The 19783-nt window shown below is 43.6% G+C and overlaps 1 protein-coding gene across 1 annotated transcript in view; it reads left to right on the top strand.

Moving 5' to 3' along the window:
* rnf167 (ring finger protein 167) overlaps positions 1 to 19783 on the top strand; it is a 71333-nt gene that overhangs the window by 19005 nt on the left and 32545 nt on the right. The window contains exons 7-8 of the mRNA XM_084320773.1: positions 778 to 883; positions 1165 to 1258. Of these exons, the coding sequence (XP_084176899.1) occupies positions 778 to 883; positions 1165 to 1258 (200 nt within the window). The remainder of the gene's footprint in view (positions 1 to 777; positions 884 to 1164; positions 1259 to 19783) is intronic.

Genomic DNA, 19783 nt, shown 5'->3' with positions numbered 1-19783 from the left:
AAATTAGCAAGAGTGAGCTTGCATGTCCAGCAGGAATAGAGCTGCTCTGCACCACTTTTCAAAGCCAGACTCTGTGTGCATAGGGATGGCTAGTGTGACATCACAAATTACTTCCGTGTCCACTAGCATGTTTAGTCTAATGCGGCCAATGTAAACAGCAATGGCTACAGCCCAGGAACCGGTCACCCTTTTTACTGTGACATCCTACTTCGCTGACTTCTCAAAGTCTGAAAAGGGGTCTCAACTCGTATAACTCAAACCAAAAAAAATTAAGAAACTGTAGTAAAAACGGTAACGGAGGAAAGCGGTAATAAGAGACTGTTTTGTTGACATAATTTCTATTGCTGCAACCTAGGACACAGCACTGCACCATTTTACTGCCTTTGAATATCCCGCCTGGAAGCAACAGAACACGGAAGTGGCGTTTTGTAATATGATGACGTAGTGCCTAGCCATCCCTATACACTCCCAACAAAGGTTTTCCACAGACTCCTAGAGGCACCAGCAGCTTCAAGCTGGATTTAAAAATATATATATATTTCCCGGCCTCCGATCGGCAGGCGGTCTTCCCCGGGATGTGTACTTTTCAACATGGAATGTGATGGTGGTGTTAGTTTTCCGATGCAATTTTCCTGAGGACACTACTTGGCAGGCCAAATCTTTTGCGTCTAGTCGTAAAACCACTACCACTCAAAACCCTCAAGCAGAGACTCTAAATTTATATGAACATGACTACGTTGCCATCCAAAACCTAATGCTTCTGTGTTTGGTGTGCAGGGCCTATGTGATCCTGAAGCCGGAGTTTGCATTTCCTCTCTCCTACTATCTCATTCCCTTTACTGGAGTGGTTGGCATGATCATTCTTGTGATGGTTGTGATCTTGGTAAGTGCTTATTGATTGATTGATTGATTGATTGATTTTATTATTAGTAGTAGTATTTATTATTTTAGTAGTACTATTGCAGTTATTTATATTTATTATTTATGTATTCTAGTCATACTATGCATTTTTTGTATAGATTTCTATTGGAACAGAGTGGCAGGGTAGGGCTTCTATAGCTGCATTTCAGTTTCATATAATGTTAAATGTTATAGAAAATGTTTGTAATTTATCATCATCGCACCAATAACATTGTCTTAATTTTTGTCCTTGCATTGGTTCAGGTTGTACGCTGTGTACAGTACAGGAAGCGGATGAGGAAGAATCGCCTAAGTAGGGAACAGCTGAAGCGGATCCCAATCCATAAATTTAAGAAAGGTAAAAATTATTTCAGACAAAAAAAAACTATTAGGACCATTACCTTGTGTTCTTGTTAATTAAGATATCTTCAGCTTTTTTTTCCTCTACGAATGGCTAGTATACAAGTGTGTATAATCTTACTATGGTATAGACTTCAGATGGACATAGTGTACTTAGTCGCACTTATGGCAATACATCAACATTTTGGCAAATAAACTCTTTGATCAGCCTTCTGTTGTACGACAGAGATTGTACCAATTTCAATTTTTTTTTTATTTACATTTTTTTTTTTAATCTTTTTCCCCCTTCTTTTTCCGTTTTTCTCCCCTCCCAATGTTAGTCGTTATGCCAATTCCCAATCCCCTTCCTGGTCGTTGCGCACTCTACCCCCTACCGTCGGTCTGGGAGGGCGGAGACTATCGCATGCTTCCTCCGACACGTGTACCCAGCCTACCACTTTTTTTCACCTGGCAGCGCGGACTCACTGGGAGAGTGTAACGTGTGGAAGGTCACACTACCTCCCTCCAGATCCTTCCCTCGCTGTGCAGGCGCCCCGACCGAACTGTAGGAGTCGCTGTTTTACAACGACCCGGACCCACCCACCGGCTTCCCTCCCGCTGACTCTGCCAATCGAGCCAGTATGACGGCCGGCCAAGCCGGAGGCAAAGCTGACAGCCGGATTCAATACCAGTGTCTCTTGCGTTGGTGACGAGCGCTTAGTCCGCTGCGCCACCCAGCCGCCCCAACCAATTTCACTTCTACGCGTAAAGTATTTTCGCTGTAATGCATAATTATTTTTTTTTATCTACTTTTTCTCCTCCTTTTTCTGTGATTTTTCTCCCATCCCAATTTACCTCTCGTGCCAATTCTCCATCCCCTGTCCTGATCGTTGCTCGCATGTGCCCCCCACTGGCCGGTCGTAGGGAGGATAGAAGCCCATCACATGTCCCCTCTGATACATGTGGAGGCAGCCAGTCACATCTTTTCACCTGCCAGCGCGGACTCTCATTGGCGAGGTGTAACGTGTGGGAGGCTCTCACTGCCCCCGCCATTTCCTGTCTTTGCTGTGCAGGCGCCCTGACCGACCTGTAGGAGTCGCTGTTTACAACGATCAGACTACCACCCATCGACTCCCCTGCCGCTGACTCTGCCAATTGAGTCAGTATGACGGCCGGCCCAAGCCGGAGGCAACGCTGACAGTCTGATTCGATACCGGTGTCTCTTGCGTTGGTGACGAGCGCAATATCCGCTGCACCACCCAGTCGCCCTGTAATGCATAATTCTAACACATTAGTACAATATTTGTTTTAAACCAAATACGAGCTAGCATGATCTTTAAAGCAAGGACATCAACCATCTGGCAACTCCAAAGAATTATGTTTTTCTCTGTAGTAGGGGTGGGCGATATATCGAGTATACAGCAGTTCCCCATCGGAACGATTATTTATATTAGTACCTGTGGGAACATAGTTACATGCCACCGGGCAGCCCTCAAGCCAGATGCCGTTGATACTGATAGTCTCTAGGAGCGGATTAGCTACGGAGCTAACAGTGTACGATCAATCTGCGACGCAACGGTGGCAGCAACACTTGAAACGGAGTAACGTTAACGTTATGATGTCGAGTTCATACTACACTACACGTATGAACTCGACATACCGTTACTCCGTTTCCATGAAGTGTTTAATTAGCAGCAATCTGTTGTTAAAAAATGTATGTTAAAACGGAAATGGAAATGCGAGGACAGGAAGCAGTCATCAAATCGTTGTAGTCATATTGTAGTCTTTTAGTCTTATTAACTAAAAGATTTTAACAAAATAAAAAGCAGCAGCACTATTGCATAACTGAGTCATGTTTGCTATGTATTTCTTTCTTTAGGGGAGTAGGATGTTTGTTTCACAGTTTTAGCATGATGTTTTATAGATGGCTAGGTTAAACATAGGTTTTTGTTTTTAAGAGGGGGGGTTTGATTTGATTTGAACACCTCTTGTGTGTGTGTGTGTGTGTGTCTTTATGCAGATCTTTATGCAGTTTTTTTATTTTATTTTTTTTTGATCTTTTTCCCCCTCCATTTTCCCCCGATTTTCTCCCATCCCAATGTTAGTCGTATGCCAATTCCCAATCCCCTTCCTGGTCGCTGCGCACTTACCCCCCACAGTCAGATCATCTGGGAGAGTGGAGGCTATCACGTGCTTCCTCCGACACACGTCCAGCCAATCAACCGCTTCTTTTCACCTGGCAGCGGGTTAAGTGATCATTATATGATATTCTGTACCCGCAAAAAACTAAAACAAAAGGCTGGCTGCCACAAAACAGTCACATCTAGAGACCTCAAAACCTACTCTAGCGAGGCCTTCAACCTTGAACTGGAGAGTCTGGACTGGTCAGATGAACTCAATGGTACACTGGTTGAAGAAACATGGCTTGGTTTCAAAACCAAATTCTCAACAATACTAAACGACATGGCCCCCCTAAGAACCACCAGGGTAAAAAATCGCGCTAAGCCGTGGATGCACTCCGAAATACTGGCCGCTATGAAAACCAGAGACAAAAAATGCTCTGAGTTTCGTAAAAGTCAGTCAAAGCTTACTAAAAGCACGGGCAGTGAACTCCAAGCCCACGTGACTGAACTCAAACTAGAAAGAAACAGACTAAGAAACGACGTAAACTCCATGATCAAAACTGCAAAAAAGAATTTCATCAATGACAAAACTGAGGAAAACAAAAACAAACCACGTGAACTTTGGAAATTACTCAATAATCAACTAGGATGCAGTAAAAAACTTAAAACCAGATTCTCAAACATAAACATAAAAACGGACAACACGCTCATCACAGACGAGCTGGATGTAGCCAATTACTTAAACATTTCCTTCACAAACATAGCCACAACACTGGTAAACAAACTACCCTCCCACTCAGGGCTTTATGGGGTAGAACACATAGTAGCTTACTACAAAAACCTAGGGGTCCGCAAGGACGACTTCAAGCTGGAAATGGTAACAACAGATGAGGTACTCAATAAACTGAGCGCCCTCCAACCTAACGAGGCCACTGGCCACGACAACATCCCTTCCAAATTCCTCAGAGACTCAGCAGCCGCCATCACCCCAATCATCACACACATAATAAACCTCTCCATAAAACAGGAACACGTCCCCAAGGACTTCAAAATTGCGAGGGTGACCCCTCTGCACAAAAAGGGCAGCAAATTAGACCCAGGCAACTACCGCCCTGTTTCTATTCTCACCTCCATCTCGAAAGTCATGGAAAAAATAGTCTACGAACAGGTCGAAAAGTACCTAGCGGAAAAAAATCTAATCTACGAATTCCAATCTGGCTTCAGAACATCCCACTCCACTGACACATGCCTTCTCTATTTGAATGACCACATCAAACAAGAGGTGGACGCAGGCAAATACTGCGGCATGGTCATGCTGGACCTACAAAAGGCCTTTGACACGGTCAATCACTCCATTCTGATTGACAAGCTAAAAGCAATTGGTTTTGATAGTCTATCAGTGAGCTGGATGCAATCCTACCTTGAGGGGAGGGAACAGATGGTGGAGGTAAACGGTACCCTATCCCCCCCCCTCACAGTGAGCTGTGGTGTTCCACAAGGAAGCATACTAGGACCGCTACTGTTCCTTATTTATGCAAATGACATGTCGTCAGCTTGTGACTGCAACTTGTTCCTGTTTGCGGACGACTCAGCCCTGCTGGTCTCTGACAAGAACAAGTTACAGGTTGAAAAAACCCTCAGCTCGGAACTAGGCAGAATCTGCATATGGCTCGCTGATAACAAACTATCATTACACATGGGCAAAACAGAGTCCATTCTCTTCGGTTCAAATAACAAACTCAGCAAGACCGACAGCTTCTCAGTTACAGTGGGTGACAATATTGTCACAAGGAAAGATGAAATTACCTACCTGGGTTCCATCCTAGAGGCTAATCTCTCCTGTGACAAAATGGCATCCAATGTAATAAAAAAAGTCAACCAATGAACTCGATTCTTGTACCGGATCTCCTCTCTGGTAAACAAGAATACCCTGAAGACTCTGGCAGGAGCACTCATTCAGGGGTACTACGACTATGCTTGCACCTCATGGTACCAAAGCACCTCAAAGGCGCTAAAAACAAAATTACAAACATCTCAAAACAAACTGGTCAGACTACTGCTTGACCTTACTCCTAGAACCCACCTCACCCCTGCCCACTTTGACAACCTAGGATGGCTTAGAGTTGACGACAGAGTACAGCAACTTGCAATGGGCCTGGTCTACAAGATGCACTACACGACCAAGGTACCCATGTACATGTCAAAATACTTCCCAAAGGTCAGTGAATACCACGATCACAACACCAGAGGGAGCTCCACAAATCATGTTAAACCCAGATTCGGCTCAAATAAGGGACTAAACACGTTTCGCAATTATGCCACATCAATGTGGAACGCCCTACCCAAAGCTGTAAAGGAATGTGGATCACTACCCACTTTCAAAACCTCTCTCAAGGGACACCTACGGGAGACTGCAATTCAACACTGGCCCCTGTAAATATCCTAACCCAACCCCCTCCAATGTACAGTCATTTACCTAGTATGGTTTTGTCAATAGTCCAATGTACAATTTTGTTTGTTTGTACAGTGTCTCCCCCCCCCCCCCCCCCCCCCCTCAATGTACAGTTTTGCTTGTATATACAGTGTGCCCCCCCCCCCCCAACCACCTCCAATGTAGATTACCCAGTATGGTTGTCAATATCCCAGTGTACCCAACCCCCCCCACCCAACCTCCTCCAATGTACAGTTTCTACGTCAAATGTATATACTCCCTTTTCCTGACTCCTTCTGTATCACAAACAGTACTGTATTTGCAAATCTGGTATGTCATAAATGTATAGATGTAGCAGTACTGACTATCTGTATGTCATGTATGTCATATAATATATGACATACATGACATACAGATAGTCAGTACTGCTACATCTATACTACATCTATACTACATCTATACATCTATACATATTATGTCCTGATGAATTGAAAATGGGGGACCCTGATGTAAACAAGACGAAAGTCTTTCTCTGGTCTGCATCCCCTTAACAATTGTGTGTATTGAGCTGTACTGTATTGTACCCATTCTGCAATCTGTTAATAAAGTTTTCAATCAATCAATCAATCAAGCGCGGATCCTCCCTGAGAGGGCGTAGCGTGTGGAAGGATCACACTATCCCACCCAGGTCCTATCCGCGCTTAGCAGGCGCCCCGACCGAACTGTAGGAGTCGCTGTTTACAACGACCCGGACCCACCCCGCCAGCTTCTCCCACCCTCTAATACAGCCAATTGTATTGGTGTGAACGGCCAGCCAAGCTGGTGACAACCCCGGAGCTGTGAGCTGGATTCGAACAGGCGAATCCAGCTCACAGCTCCGGGGTTGGTGACGAACGCAATCTCCGCTACGCCACCTAACCGCCCGTGATCTTTATGCAGTTTTAAAGCACCTTGGCTTTGTTCTGAATGCACTTGTTGTAGTTATCCTACAGAGAAAAGAAAATGCACTTTACTTTAATGCACATTTTGTTGTATGCAAAGAGAAAATGTTTAAATTGTACAATCTTTCAGCAGTCAGTCTGGAATTAATGTATGCATTCAAAAGTGCTGAATAAATGTTTTATGGGCCCATAATAGTGATTATTAATATTATTTAAGTTAAGTTTTGCCATAATCATGTCTTTTGCCATAATCAGGTAGCCAAAAAAAAACAATACATTATATATATATATTCATATTCATTTTCGGCATTCGGTTTTCAGCCAACTGTTTCCTATTTTCGGTATCGGTTTCGCCCAAGAATTTCCCATTCGGTGCATCCCTAGTTGATAGGCTTGTGTTTTTGGCACAAAACCTCTAGATACCTGTTGGTACTGACTGGTTGTCACAAACACACAGGACACAACCATGCACAAAATGCAGCAATTTTTTGTTTACCGTTTTTGACCAGACTTGTTTTTTGACATTATGCACAAAAAGTGTACTTTCATTTAAAATGTCTAGTGGCATGGACAAAGAGTGCAATTTCATTTATGTTATTTTAAAATGCCTACTGGTATGGACAAAGAGTACACTTTTATTTATGTTATTTTAAAATGTCTAGTAGCATGGACAAAGAGTGCAATTTAATTTTATGTTATTTTAAAATGCCTAGTCTAGTGGTATGGACAAAGAGTGCACTTTCATTTATGTTATTTTAAAATGTCTAGAGGCATGGACAAAGAGTGCACTTTCATTTATGTTATTTTCAAATGTAATGGGCATTTTTAAGTGCTTTAGAGGAAATGTAAAAATATCGCGATATATATTGTGTATCGTGATATAGCCAAAATATATCGCGATATTATTTAGAGGCCATATCGCCCAGCCCTACTCTGTAGCTTGATTTTAAAACATACAGAAATTATATAATATAATATCTAATTGTAGCCACAGTGCTGATTTCTATAGCACCCTTCAAGAATCCCAAGGATGCTTAACTCAATCAGTGCCGGAGCGATATGCGTGATGTGTTGTTAAAAGGCTGACGCTCAAAAGCAGGGGTAGGCAACCCTAGGCACGCGTGCCTGCGTGGGCATTTTCATAGGCACAGGGGGCAGCATTACATTTTTTTTAAATTAAAATATAAAAAATATTATTATTTTTTTTGCTTTGAAATATTATAGTGAAATATTTTGCACTGTTGTCGCATTTATCTTGTTGAAATCCTCCCTCAGGTTCTTTTTACTACCACATATTTAATTGAGACCCTTTATTTGTTTATTATTTCAATTTAGCTGGAAATACATTGCTACATCATTCAGTAACATTTGCAGAGCCTTATAACAAAAACATTATTACGGTCACCATTGTGACCAGTGGGATTAATCAACTAATTTTATTATTTATTTTTCTATGTCATTGAACATTGCACATGTTAAAAGCCATTTTTTGTACTCAAAATTACCCAGTCAACTTGTGTTCTTAAAACAATGACAATAAACATAGTTTTATTAGGTTGAAATAATGTGGTTGTGTACTTATTTTCTGTTAATTTATTATGGATTGAAAACTGAAAACCTTAATGCACAGTAACTGAACTCAATATTTTTAAGTTCTGGTAACTTATTATTATTTATTTTTTTAGTCTTGCGATCAATCAAAACTTATTTACACGATATACCTCACATTCACCCTCCATTCACATCCTGGTGTTCTCCTGGTGTTCTCCATTAGGCCTGTAGGTGGAGCTATGACGGCACATGGTGTGTGATGTGTCCAAAAATGAATGGGCAAATGTGAGTGAAATTGTCGCACTGTATGCAGCTGTTTGTCTGCATTGCACCCCCCCCCCCCCCCCCCAACTCAGATTTAGGGTTGATACAACCATCATAATAATATTGTTAATAATAACAATAACAATAATGAAGTATAGTATAGGAATATGTGGTGGTGTTTGCAGGGCTATAACTATATTCTATATTATAGCTATGGATACAATACTATGGCCCATTTGACAGCACATTTGACAGCACCTATCTATCATTCAATATGTGAAAAAGAATACATTTTTCCATCCATACGTTCCCGTGTTATACCGTGGTGAATATAAGTATGGTTTTAGAGCGGTGCTGAGAAATGCTGAGTTACTGTATAGCCGTATACGTCAATTCCACTATAGACGTTACCATGTCTTGCCTTTACACGCTATTATTCCGAAATCAAATCTATATCATAGGTATTATGTTCCATCATGAATGCATGAAAGGGGGGGGGGGGGGGTTGTTTCTGATTATTTGATTGTCAGTAACGGCATTCGTATTGGACACTAAATCAGCCCGATCGGTATAAAAGCATTGCAGGATCAAGCTAAAATTGACATCAGATTGTGCTTACCTGTGATCGGGAGTACCGGTATTCCAAAAATAATATTCCAATTGTTTGATCACCATCTGGTACATCCAATGTCTATTTGCTCCACGGCATAATCCACCACAACATATGGATCGGGGATATTTGACGCGCTTCTATGGAACCGAGAGAACCTAACGGTGTGCTAAAGCGTTCTATACCGTGTTGAACTTTCCACTGGATGCTCAAATGTTGATGTATTCCTCTTAAGTGGGTCTGGTAGGTGCGTTGTAAGACAACATACACCTTGAGAATGTTGTAGAGCAAGAACTACAAGTGGTAATCTGATGTTGTGTTCTTATGATCCTTTGGTGTTTTAGATGCAAATAACGTCAGACTTGGGTTTGATTAATTGTTAGCTGTACCCTCCCTGACTTTCCCTCAACCCTTGGTAATATGTGTCACGTCACACGAGAGCAGGGGTGCATGGTAGGAGGGCGAGCGGGAGTGGGGGATTGAAATGGAATGCACTTGCTCTTATGCAGACAACGTCAATGGAGGAGGGGGCAACAGTGTAATCTTTGGTTGTAAAAAAAAAAATCTAAGTAATTACAGAGTAATGACTTCGAAAATATCACTGATTGATTTTTGTCTAGGATTATTATAGTTATCTTGATATTATGTGTTTACTTCACAGGAAATTATGAAAAATCATTGACTTGCTCCCTCGGCCCTGGAAGGGTCGATCTCACAAAGTTTTTCACAGTGATGGAACTGTGCTTAGGCTGCAGGGATTCCCCTGAGGGGACGTGCAGAGGAGCAGTCAGCGAGGACATGTTAAAGAACTAATGAAACATAGCCCTGCAGTGTCACTCGCTCACTTACGGTTAGCCACTCTGCCCCTAGTGGTGGCACAAAGACTTTGAATCTATGACACTCCTTGTTATTTTTTTTGTCATATGAGTTATCTTTCCTTTTTTACCCCCTCCTTTGGTTTAAAATTGTATACCACTTGGACAGTTATTTGAATATTGGACTATTATAAATGACGTACTGTAGATATTAGACTATATCTGATGATTTTGTGTTAACTGCACTGAACCATTGTCAATGGAACAATTCCAGGCAGGGCATTGTGGAGGAATTTACCATGAGTAAGGATGTACTCATAAGGATGTCAAATATAGACTTGGTTAACACAGATTTATTTATCTCAGAGTATCAAGTACAAATATATCAAGAGTTATTGCTGGATGACTCCATGAGGAGACAAGCCTAGTATCTCCCCAAAGAGCTCCAGAATCCAGTTAAACCTAGGTCTTAGAGAGAAGGGGATTGTGGTCGGGCCAGGTATAATGAGAGGGCCAGATATTGGGTTGGGAGGGGGTGGGGTGAGTTGGAAGGAGGAGGAGGGGGTTGACATGGATTGAATCAAGAGGTTTATTTGTCACATACATACCAGGGCATACAGTGAAATGCGGGTGGTCATGCCCGCATCCATTGTGCAATAATAAAATAGACATAGAAAAAAAAACAGGTAAGACATAAGGTGTGCATGATAAAAATAGACATGCTAAATTCCTGAGAAGGCACTGTACACTACAATACAATATACAATTTCATTATGTTATGCGTACTATATTTAAACTATACCATACAAGAACCACATCTGTTCTTTCCTTAAAGGGGAACTATCTTATAAATGGCCTTTTCCAGTGTTTAGCATTGTTTTCTAGCTATGTGGGTTTATATTAACACTTTGGATGCCACGCCCGAGATTTCTCGGGTTTACCCCCCGCGGGTTGAATGCCCATCACGAGAATATTCGTTTTATTCGTTTTTTTTTTTTTTATTAGCGATCTGAAATCATAATATTGCATCAAGCGAGCCTACCGTTGGAGTTCCAGGCACCCCTGGTGCTCGGATGTGAAAAAGGCGCCCCCTATCGTCTCCCAGATGGTAAATCACCCTTTTGGATTGGACTCAATGAAAGTGAATGGGAGAAAGGATTTCTGACTCCACATTTTACTTCTCACTGATGTAACCGGGGTCTACCAGAGTTCATTCTGGAGCCGCTGAGCCACGGGGATTATGTGTTCTACTGTATACACGGTTGATCAATACAATTATCGATTTTTTCGAATGGTGATCAGGAATTGGAATATACCATTTGGATACCATCTGATGTCACGTAAGGAATCTATGTTATCAGTCTTAGGATAATCAGACTCGTTTTCACGGAGATATACGCTTTTATGTGATTATGTGATATGGCTGATTGACTGTAAAAGCCATCAGGAAATAAGAGCAGCGATTATCAGCGCGCGACACAAGCGTGCATGCGCGCACATATACTATCGATCATCTAGCATTTATTTGAAAATGATTCATAAATAGGCCGACAAATGACAACGTTCTGGAATATTCCAGTAAAAGACGATTATCATAGAATGGGTTGCTTTTTCCGCAAAACCGAGTGATTTTCAAAATGCTATCAAACGGAAATGAAGCGATAATCTGCCTTGACAATGTTGACTGGAAAATGAGTCTTTGATAAGCGACGGGCAGATTAGACACATAATTTAAAACATAGATTAGGCCATATTAAGTTAACATTGGAGCGGATTTGGGCATTCAAGGGACTAATACGGAATTAACCTCTGGCGCTCAAAGTGTTAATGGGGTCTATGTCTCCCTGCCACGCTTATATCCATCAATGTTTACTATGGCCCATTCAACATCGATTATCTATCTATGTAGGAACGTTTTACTTTTTCATTCACGGGTTCATACGAAAATACCGTCTAGAATATAAATATGTTTTTATCGTTTCCTGCAGTAATTCCTAGAACGTGAGATATAGGCATAAACGGTATATAGATTATCAAATGCCGTTTGTTGGTGTTACACGCTATATTAAAAATTTCAACTGTACATGATCCTAAACGTTAAGACTGATCATGCGCGGGTGAACGGGGGGGGGGGGGGGGGGGGGGCGTTTATAATTCCGTGATTGTCGGTAAATGCTTTATGTAGTATGGGTGATATATTGATCGGAGCAGTTTGCATGGATAATAATAAACAAACAGGCTGAAAGTAACGTCAGCGTCCTCTTACCGTTGGGCGATGAGACTGGAGCAAAAACATCCCACTTATTTGACGGCGATCGCCTAAATCCATTTCCGGTTTGTATAATCATAATACACGGCCAAATCGTATCGATTATTGCGTTATGGCAGCTATCGCTACACAGGGACGTATGTATACAGTCCCGCAACAATAAGCGAGTGGCCGGACGCATTTCGGAGACGCACCGATATCCAACCGGCCATTTTCAGTTTGGCAACTCGCCGATCATCCACCAGGGGGCAGTATTGAAGCGTTGCAGAGTTGTGCCGGCTCACACAGCATCAGACCAGGCTCCGTGAAGGAAATATGAATACCATGGCGAAAAAATGAAATATGATCAAAATAATGTTGTACGCCGTGGAATGACAGAATTAGCATGAACTTGAATCACGTTGTACGATGTTTTTGGCGCAGGATGTGTTCATTCTCATTTTGGCGCATTCTTCCGATTCACATCTCACAATATTCTCCCTCACTGAACTGAGTCATCTGAAACTTAGCGTATCTTGGACGTCCAACAATTCTCATCTGCATAATAACTAGGGGTGGGAATCGCCAGAGACCTCACGATACGATACTATCGCGATACTTGCGTCACAATACGATAGTATCGCGATACTTATGTCACGTTTATTTAAAAAAAAAAATGAATAATTAAATATCGATACTTGGCGTCCCTGTATCGATACAGTATCGCCACGCAAAGTATCGCGATACTACTCCGTATCGATCCCCCCCCCCCCCCCCCACCCCTAATAATAATGCCCGCCCCGTCTATGTTTGTTGCCACCAGGCGCACACACTGTGGTTGGAGCCACTGCCCACAATCTACCTTTATTTAGTGCTGACCGCAAGGAAGGAAGTGCAGTGAGTTAGCCTAACGTAAATAGTATGAGCAAAACATGCAGGACATGTGCTGCTCCCGAAATGCTCCCGCTGTTTCTATGTGCAGTGAAAAGTGAAAGTGCTTTGCATCCTAGACTAGTCATTAATTTACATGGTAAACTAACGTTAGCGGCTAGCTAGCTAAATAGCCACGCTGATGATGACAGAGAGAGACCGAGAGAGAACACTGAGCTAGCACGGGTGGGGGCTATCGGGGGAGGGAGTCGTCGGAGACAGAGAGAACACTGAGCTAGCACGGGTGGGGGCTCTCGGGGGAGGGAGCCGTCTCTGTGTGTTTGTGTGTGCGTGCGGCATATTTTTTCTGTATTAGGTTCACTTTGATGATAGTAGAGTAGTATGGGCGGGGCTACAGGTGGGGGTCTGTCACTCAAATCGCATTCCGAGTATGGGCGGAGCCCAGCCACAAACGAGCTTGAAATCTTGAAGTGGAAAAATGCTGCTTTAGAGTACTTCATTAGAAATACAAAACAATGCATTTAAAAAAAAAAAAAAATTACAGATGTGTTCCGTAGACTCACAGGAATTGTGTCAAATTGCCCAAATAGTGAAAGAAACAGTAAGATAGTTCCCCTTTAAAGTTACTTTTATATTCCTCATTCCTTTCAAGTGACTTTTCCATTTAGTTTAAAGTGACATTTTGTTTAAAGTGGTTGCAGCAGCATGTGTGTTGTTTGTGTGTGTGCTCATGTGTACTTGTGAGTGGAGAGTTCAGTGTTCTGATGGCCTGGGGGAAGAAGCTGAGCCAGAGTCTCTCTGTTCTCGTAGCGTGTGTCCGTAGGCGCTTGCCTGACCGCAGCAGCTTGAACAGGCTCTTGTTGGGGTGGTGCAGGTCTTTCATTATTCTGCAGCCTCTGGATTGGGGAGGGCTGGAGAGGGTTGAAAGGTGGATGGGAGTGGGGGGGAGGGAGAGACGAAGTTGTATGAATGGGGGAGGGTAGACAGATTAGAGAGGTGTTGGGGGAATAATAAGTATGGGAGGGGGGAGGGGATCATTATTCCACAGCGCATGTTGACAATGTTACATATTCGTCATAGTTAGGGATGGGTACCGAATTCGGTTCTTTTGAGGTACCGAACCGAAACACGTCGGTACTACCAAGTATCGATTCAAGTGAGATACCAAAAAAAAATAACTTTTTTTTCTTTTTGTTTTTTTTACCTTTTTTCTTTTCATGTCAACGTTCACACGCACAATATATGCTTACCTAGGATTTGACTTGATTCAACAACAAAGCAGTTGGAGCAATGGCAAGCCGAAAACGGTCGAAATTGTAGTTATTTGAAGTTAGGATTTTTTTTTTCACGACTGAGGTAGGTAAATAATTTTTTTTTAGACTAAAGTACAGAAAAAAGGTACCGTTGGGTACCGGTATCGATTCACAGGTACCGGTACCGTATCGGTTCAAATGTGAAAGGTACCCATCCCTAGTCATAGTTCTCTGCAGCCTGTTTCTCTAGCTGTACTTAGGTTCAAACATAGCCTAAAATGATAACCTAAATTCCTACAAAGTTCTGATGTGTGTGCAGTTGCTCCACGGAAATAAGTTACAATGGAAGTCTTAAAGGGGTTATGCACTGCTATTCCTAGCACTATTTGGGCAACTTTACACACTTCCTGTGAGTCTATGTAACACATCTGTAATTTTTATTCCAAAAATAATCATTGTTTTATATTTCTAATCTTGTACTCAAAACCAGCATTTTTCAGCCTCATGAAAGCAGGCTATTATTGGCTTGGCTCCACCCATTCTGGCAGAATGCTTTGAGTGACAGCCACCCACCAAATAGCTCCGCCCATCTCCCCGTCAGAGATTAGGTTTCAGGTTACATACAAATATGGTATGTCATAAATATAGAGATGTAGCAGTACTGTCTATCTATATATATATAAAATGTTACCATGAATTGAAATTGGGGGACCCTGATGTAAACAAGACGAAAGTCTTTCTCTGGTCTCCATCATAGCAGTACTGAGCAGTACTGTAGCAATACAAATATGGTATGTCATAAATATAGAGATGTAGCAGTACTGTCTATCTATATATATGTTACCACTATTTGTAAAAGCCACAACCACGTTACCATATTTGTAATAATGTAAATCATTGTGTCGTTGTACATATTGTGTATACACCGTTAGAAGCTAACATAGCTTAGCTTGGTAGCTATTGTGCTAACAACATATCCCGACGTCCGGCTCGCTGGCCGGCATGCACGCCCGACACAAAATGGTTATCTCCTCTCTGTACACCCCCGTCCCCACGGGTACCCTGCCGGGGAGCCCATGGACGCGACAACGGCGGCAGCCGTAGGGTGCTCGAGCCCGCCGTAACGCTAGTGGTACACAATAGCTATGAGCTAACTAACGCTACGGCCGCCGCTGTTGTCGCGTCCACAAGCTCCCCGGCAGGACACCCGCGAGAACGGGGGCACACAAGGAGGAGAGAACCACCCCAAATCGAGCACTCATGCCGGCCGACAAGCCGGACACCGCGGTTGTTGTTAGCACAATAGTAGCCCACTGTGATGCACCGAGTGGGCCACCATTGATCAACATGCAGCGATGTGTAGCTTGCATGATGCGTGTGCAGTGCTTTGCCACACAGGTCTGAGAAGAGGACCTGCACATGATAGCAACCGGGAGCGTCGCGGAGCATTCAGCCTGCTGGCTACCTAGATCCACTTCAACCAGCCGAGCGTCGGGAGCTCCAGCAGCTTGTCGATGTGCTAATAGCCTGGAGCCAGCTACCGTTAGCTTGCAGAGGCTATTAGCACACCGACAAGCTGTGTAGCCAGCAGGCTGAATGCTCCGCGACGCTGGTTGAAGTGGATATAGGTAGCCAGCAGGCTGAATGCTCAACGACGCTCCCGGTTGCTAACGCCGGCCCCGGCTGGTGCTAAGTAGCTAGCGATCGCTCCCGAGTCCCGAGAGCTAACGCCGGTCTGTCTGTCGAAGACCGAGGGAACCGCATCAGGCTTCAGCTGATTAGTGATCTTCTGGACAAACCTTCCACCCTGCAGGTAGCAAGAATGGAGGCGGGCATTACTAAAACCACAGAGCCAATCACATCACCGTGCGCTATAAACAGCGCCCTGTGACGTGCACCAGGTCGTCAAATCAACATGACCTGATTTACTAGAGGCAAAGAGGGGATGGGCTGTAGCTGAGGAATTCGCCAATATAGTATTTAGGCCCAAAAACACATTGATACGAACTCCTATTACTATAATACAATGCTAGAGACTGAAAAATGACATTTATAATGCATAGCACCTTTAAGTAACCACTAGATAGTTAGTGGTTAAATCAACATCACAGATTTACACTCACCAATAGGAAAACAGGGTTTTTAGCTGCAACCAAGCACCTAGAACCCACCTCACCCCTACCCACGTTGACAACCTAGGATGGCTTAGAGTAGACAACAGAGTACAGCAACTTGCAATGGGCCTGGTCTACAAGATACACTACACGACCAAGGTACCCATGTACATGTCAAAATACTTCCCAAAGGTCAGTGAATACCACGATCACAAGACCAGAGGGAGCTCCACAAATCATGTTAAACCCAGATTCGGCTCAAACAAGGGACTAAACACGTTTCGCAATTATGCCACATCAATGTGGAACGCCCTACCCAAAGCTGTAAAGGAATGTGAATCACTACTGTAACTGAGGGGTACAATTCCCTGACTGTATTAATAAGTATGGTATCATTAAACCACTACTGTCTTATGTACATTACTACTGGCCATACAGTACACAGGTATATGATATGAACACCTCCACAATGACACGGTTCCACACAAATCTGAGTTATAATAATATTTATTAGCAGCAATGATAGTATATAACAATACTTTACGTAGAGTCGCGCTTATAAGGCGAAGAATGTGTGTGAGTAAATCAATAACGTAAGTCCATTATCATATTACGCAGGAGATAATGAATACCACCTGTATCTTAGGAATTATATCTATGGTACACTAGTAGGGCAGCGGGAGATACTGGTAGGGTCCCTCCGGTTGTAGGCCAGCAGGGGGAGGAAATGTTCGAATGCAAACTCTGGATCAACGGGGAATCAATAAGCTCCAGCTACGGGAGTCGGTACATTACTCCCTTGATCGGCAGACGAAAGCAGCAGCTGTAATCCAAGTATGCGTGCAGCATAGGTGAAAGCCGGTCAGCCTCTCTTAGAGACGGGCTCGAGTGATGTTCCTCACGGGTAAATCCCACTCAGTAGTGGGTGTAGACGATTCTCCTCCGTTCCAACAGCCACAGGACCAAAGCAATATAATAATAATCCAGCCAGAAAAGGGCTCTGCATTCACCGGTGTAGATTCTCCGGTGCGCGGTACTTCACATTAACTAGGTCGAACTTGACGTTATTCCACTAAGCTCTGACACTTTACTATCCTATTCGCACGCGGTTATAAGTGCTCTATTTAGATGCACGGTTGCTCACTTCACTTGGTCGTTGACTCGTGATGAAGGCTTTAACGTTTGAGGGTAACGCGTTCTAGGTTAACTTGACTTTAGGCTAAGTGCTTCTGTATCCACCTGCGACGTATTTATACGTTAGGTGAACAAACTAGTACCAGCCTTATTTCTGTCTCGTATTCTTGCGCAGAGCCGATCATGTTCAGGCATGTCTTTGGCGGTGACTTTGAACTAGACCTTGGGGGTATGGCAGTGGCGCCTAGTGGATCGCTATCCAATAGGAGAACGAAATATTATGGTCTGTACTAGGTAAAAGGGATATTCCGTGTATATGTACAAAGAATACACAAGGGATATCAGACGATATACAAATATGCAATATATATCAAGTAGTAAATATATAGATTCGGTTTAATCTGATACTTCGTAACAGCCGCCTCCTAATTAGTCCCACCTAATTAGATAAGCAGAGACAGATTAACCGCACTGTCCACTACTCAATGTCCGTTGTGAGGGTAGGGCTATGCTCCCGCTATGCTGGTCAATGTGGAGCACTCCTGTTGGTCGGTTGCTTTGGATCGTCTGGGGTGGTGCCGACTTGCGGTCGTCCGAGTAGCACCGTGACTCCCAGTGTCTGCTGTAGCAGTCGGAACAGTAGGGAGCGGTCTGGTGGATCTTTGGTACTGGTGCCACCCAGGGTTTCCGTTAGAAAAAATTGTTGCCGGTCTCCGTGACCTGCAAGATTTCAATCTACCGGACAAATGAGATTAATTCCGGTCATAGTTTATTGAGCTTTAAAACAATTGATAGGCAGGCAATATAAAGAATGTCATCCTCAAGGCATGTAGATTTATAATATTATTACTTAAAACTAGGCTACTTTTGCGTATACAGTCATTAATTAATATATTCCAAATAAAATAAGTCCCTCGATACTCCGTGCTGCTGCTGACTTGAACTAAAATAGACCGCGTATGTGGGCAGTCGGTCCGACACTAAACAGCAGTCTGTTATAATCACATTTTTATGAGCTAACGAATTCCGTTATATTGGACATTTGTATTAATTATATCAAGCGAAGAACTGAGAAAGCAGAGAGACGGCAACATTATCGTGGTTTGCGTGACGACTCTCTCCACCTCGCAACGACTTATTTGCAAAGAGTATGGCGCTGCAGAGAAGCTGATTTAGCTGTTATTGGCTCTTTTCTGGGAACCGCACAGCAGCGCCCCCCACCCAACATTGGCTGAAAATGGCCAAATTGGAGTACTGCTGGAATACTGCATTGTGCCGTTGCCTCTCTGGCTCTGCAGCTTCACACAAAAGTCCGCACACCAGCACTAAGCTCTCGCCGACAACGTCGTTGTCATTATTAGAAGCAACGAGGAAACAAATGTAATGATCGTTTCGTTCATCGCATAGGCTATTTAATTTTAGCCTATTTTAATACAATTCAAATAATCAAATTGTGCTTAGACTCAGGGAATTATTTTCACCGGACATTAAGACCGGAGATATTAAATAAGTCGGACTTCAACAGATTTTGCCGGTCAAAAACCGGTAATTACCGGCTAACGGAAACGCTGGTGCCACCGCCTCGGCATGGTACATTACCGCGACGGGCCCACTCTGTTGTCCTGGCGGACGCCTGTTGATGTCATGCAGGACTTCCAGGTGGGCGCCGCCGCACCTGCCGCACTTCTTCTTCAAGCGGCACTCAGCTGCCATATGGCTGCGCGCGCAGCGGAAGCAGCGGCGGTGGTCCTTGATCCACTGACTCACCTCATCCGTGGTCAGCTTCCCGAAAGTGTCGCATTGATACAGCCGATGTTCCCCTTCACAGTACTGGCATTCAATCTTCCACTCCTCTTTTGTCGAGGGGGTGTTGTGGTTCTTGTGCGGCGGTACTGATTCGGCTTGGTGCATAACGGTCACCGACCGGCGGTTATCATTTAATCCCCGAGGTCTTGGGCTTGGTCCACTCCATACGAACGTGTCCAGTCGTAAGCTGCTGACCTCCCTGGCGAGGAACTCAGACAGGTCTAGGAGGGATGCCTCTGGGCCGTTGGGGTCACTGTGGTCTCTCTGCCGCCGAAAACGCTCTTGTCGGGCGGGAGGGAGCTTCTCTAATATCCTCTCTACATTAGAGTTAGCGTACAGTTCGTATATCCCTTTTTCCTTTTG

Source organism: Notolepis coatsorum, assembly GCF_963971535.1.
Source record: "Notolepis coatsorum genome assembly, chromosome: 8".
NCBI classification, from domain to species: Eukaryota; Metazoa; Chordata; class Actinopteri; order Aulopiformes; family Paralepididae; genus Notolepis; species Notolepis coatsorum.
This window is presented reverse-complemented; position numbering and strand designations above follow the sequence as displayed.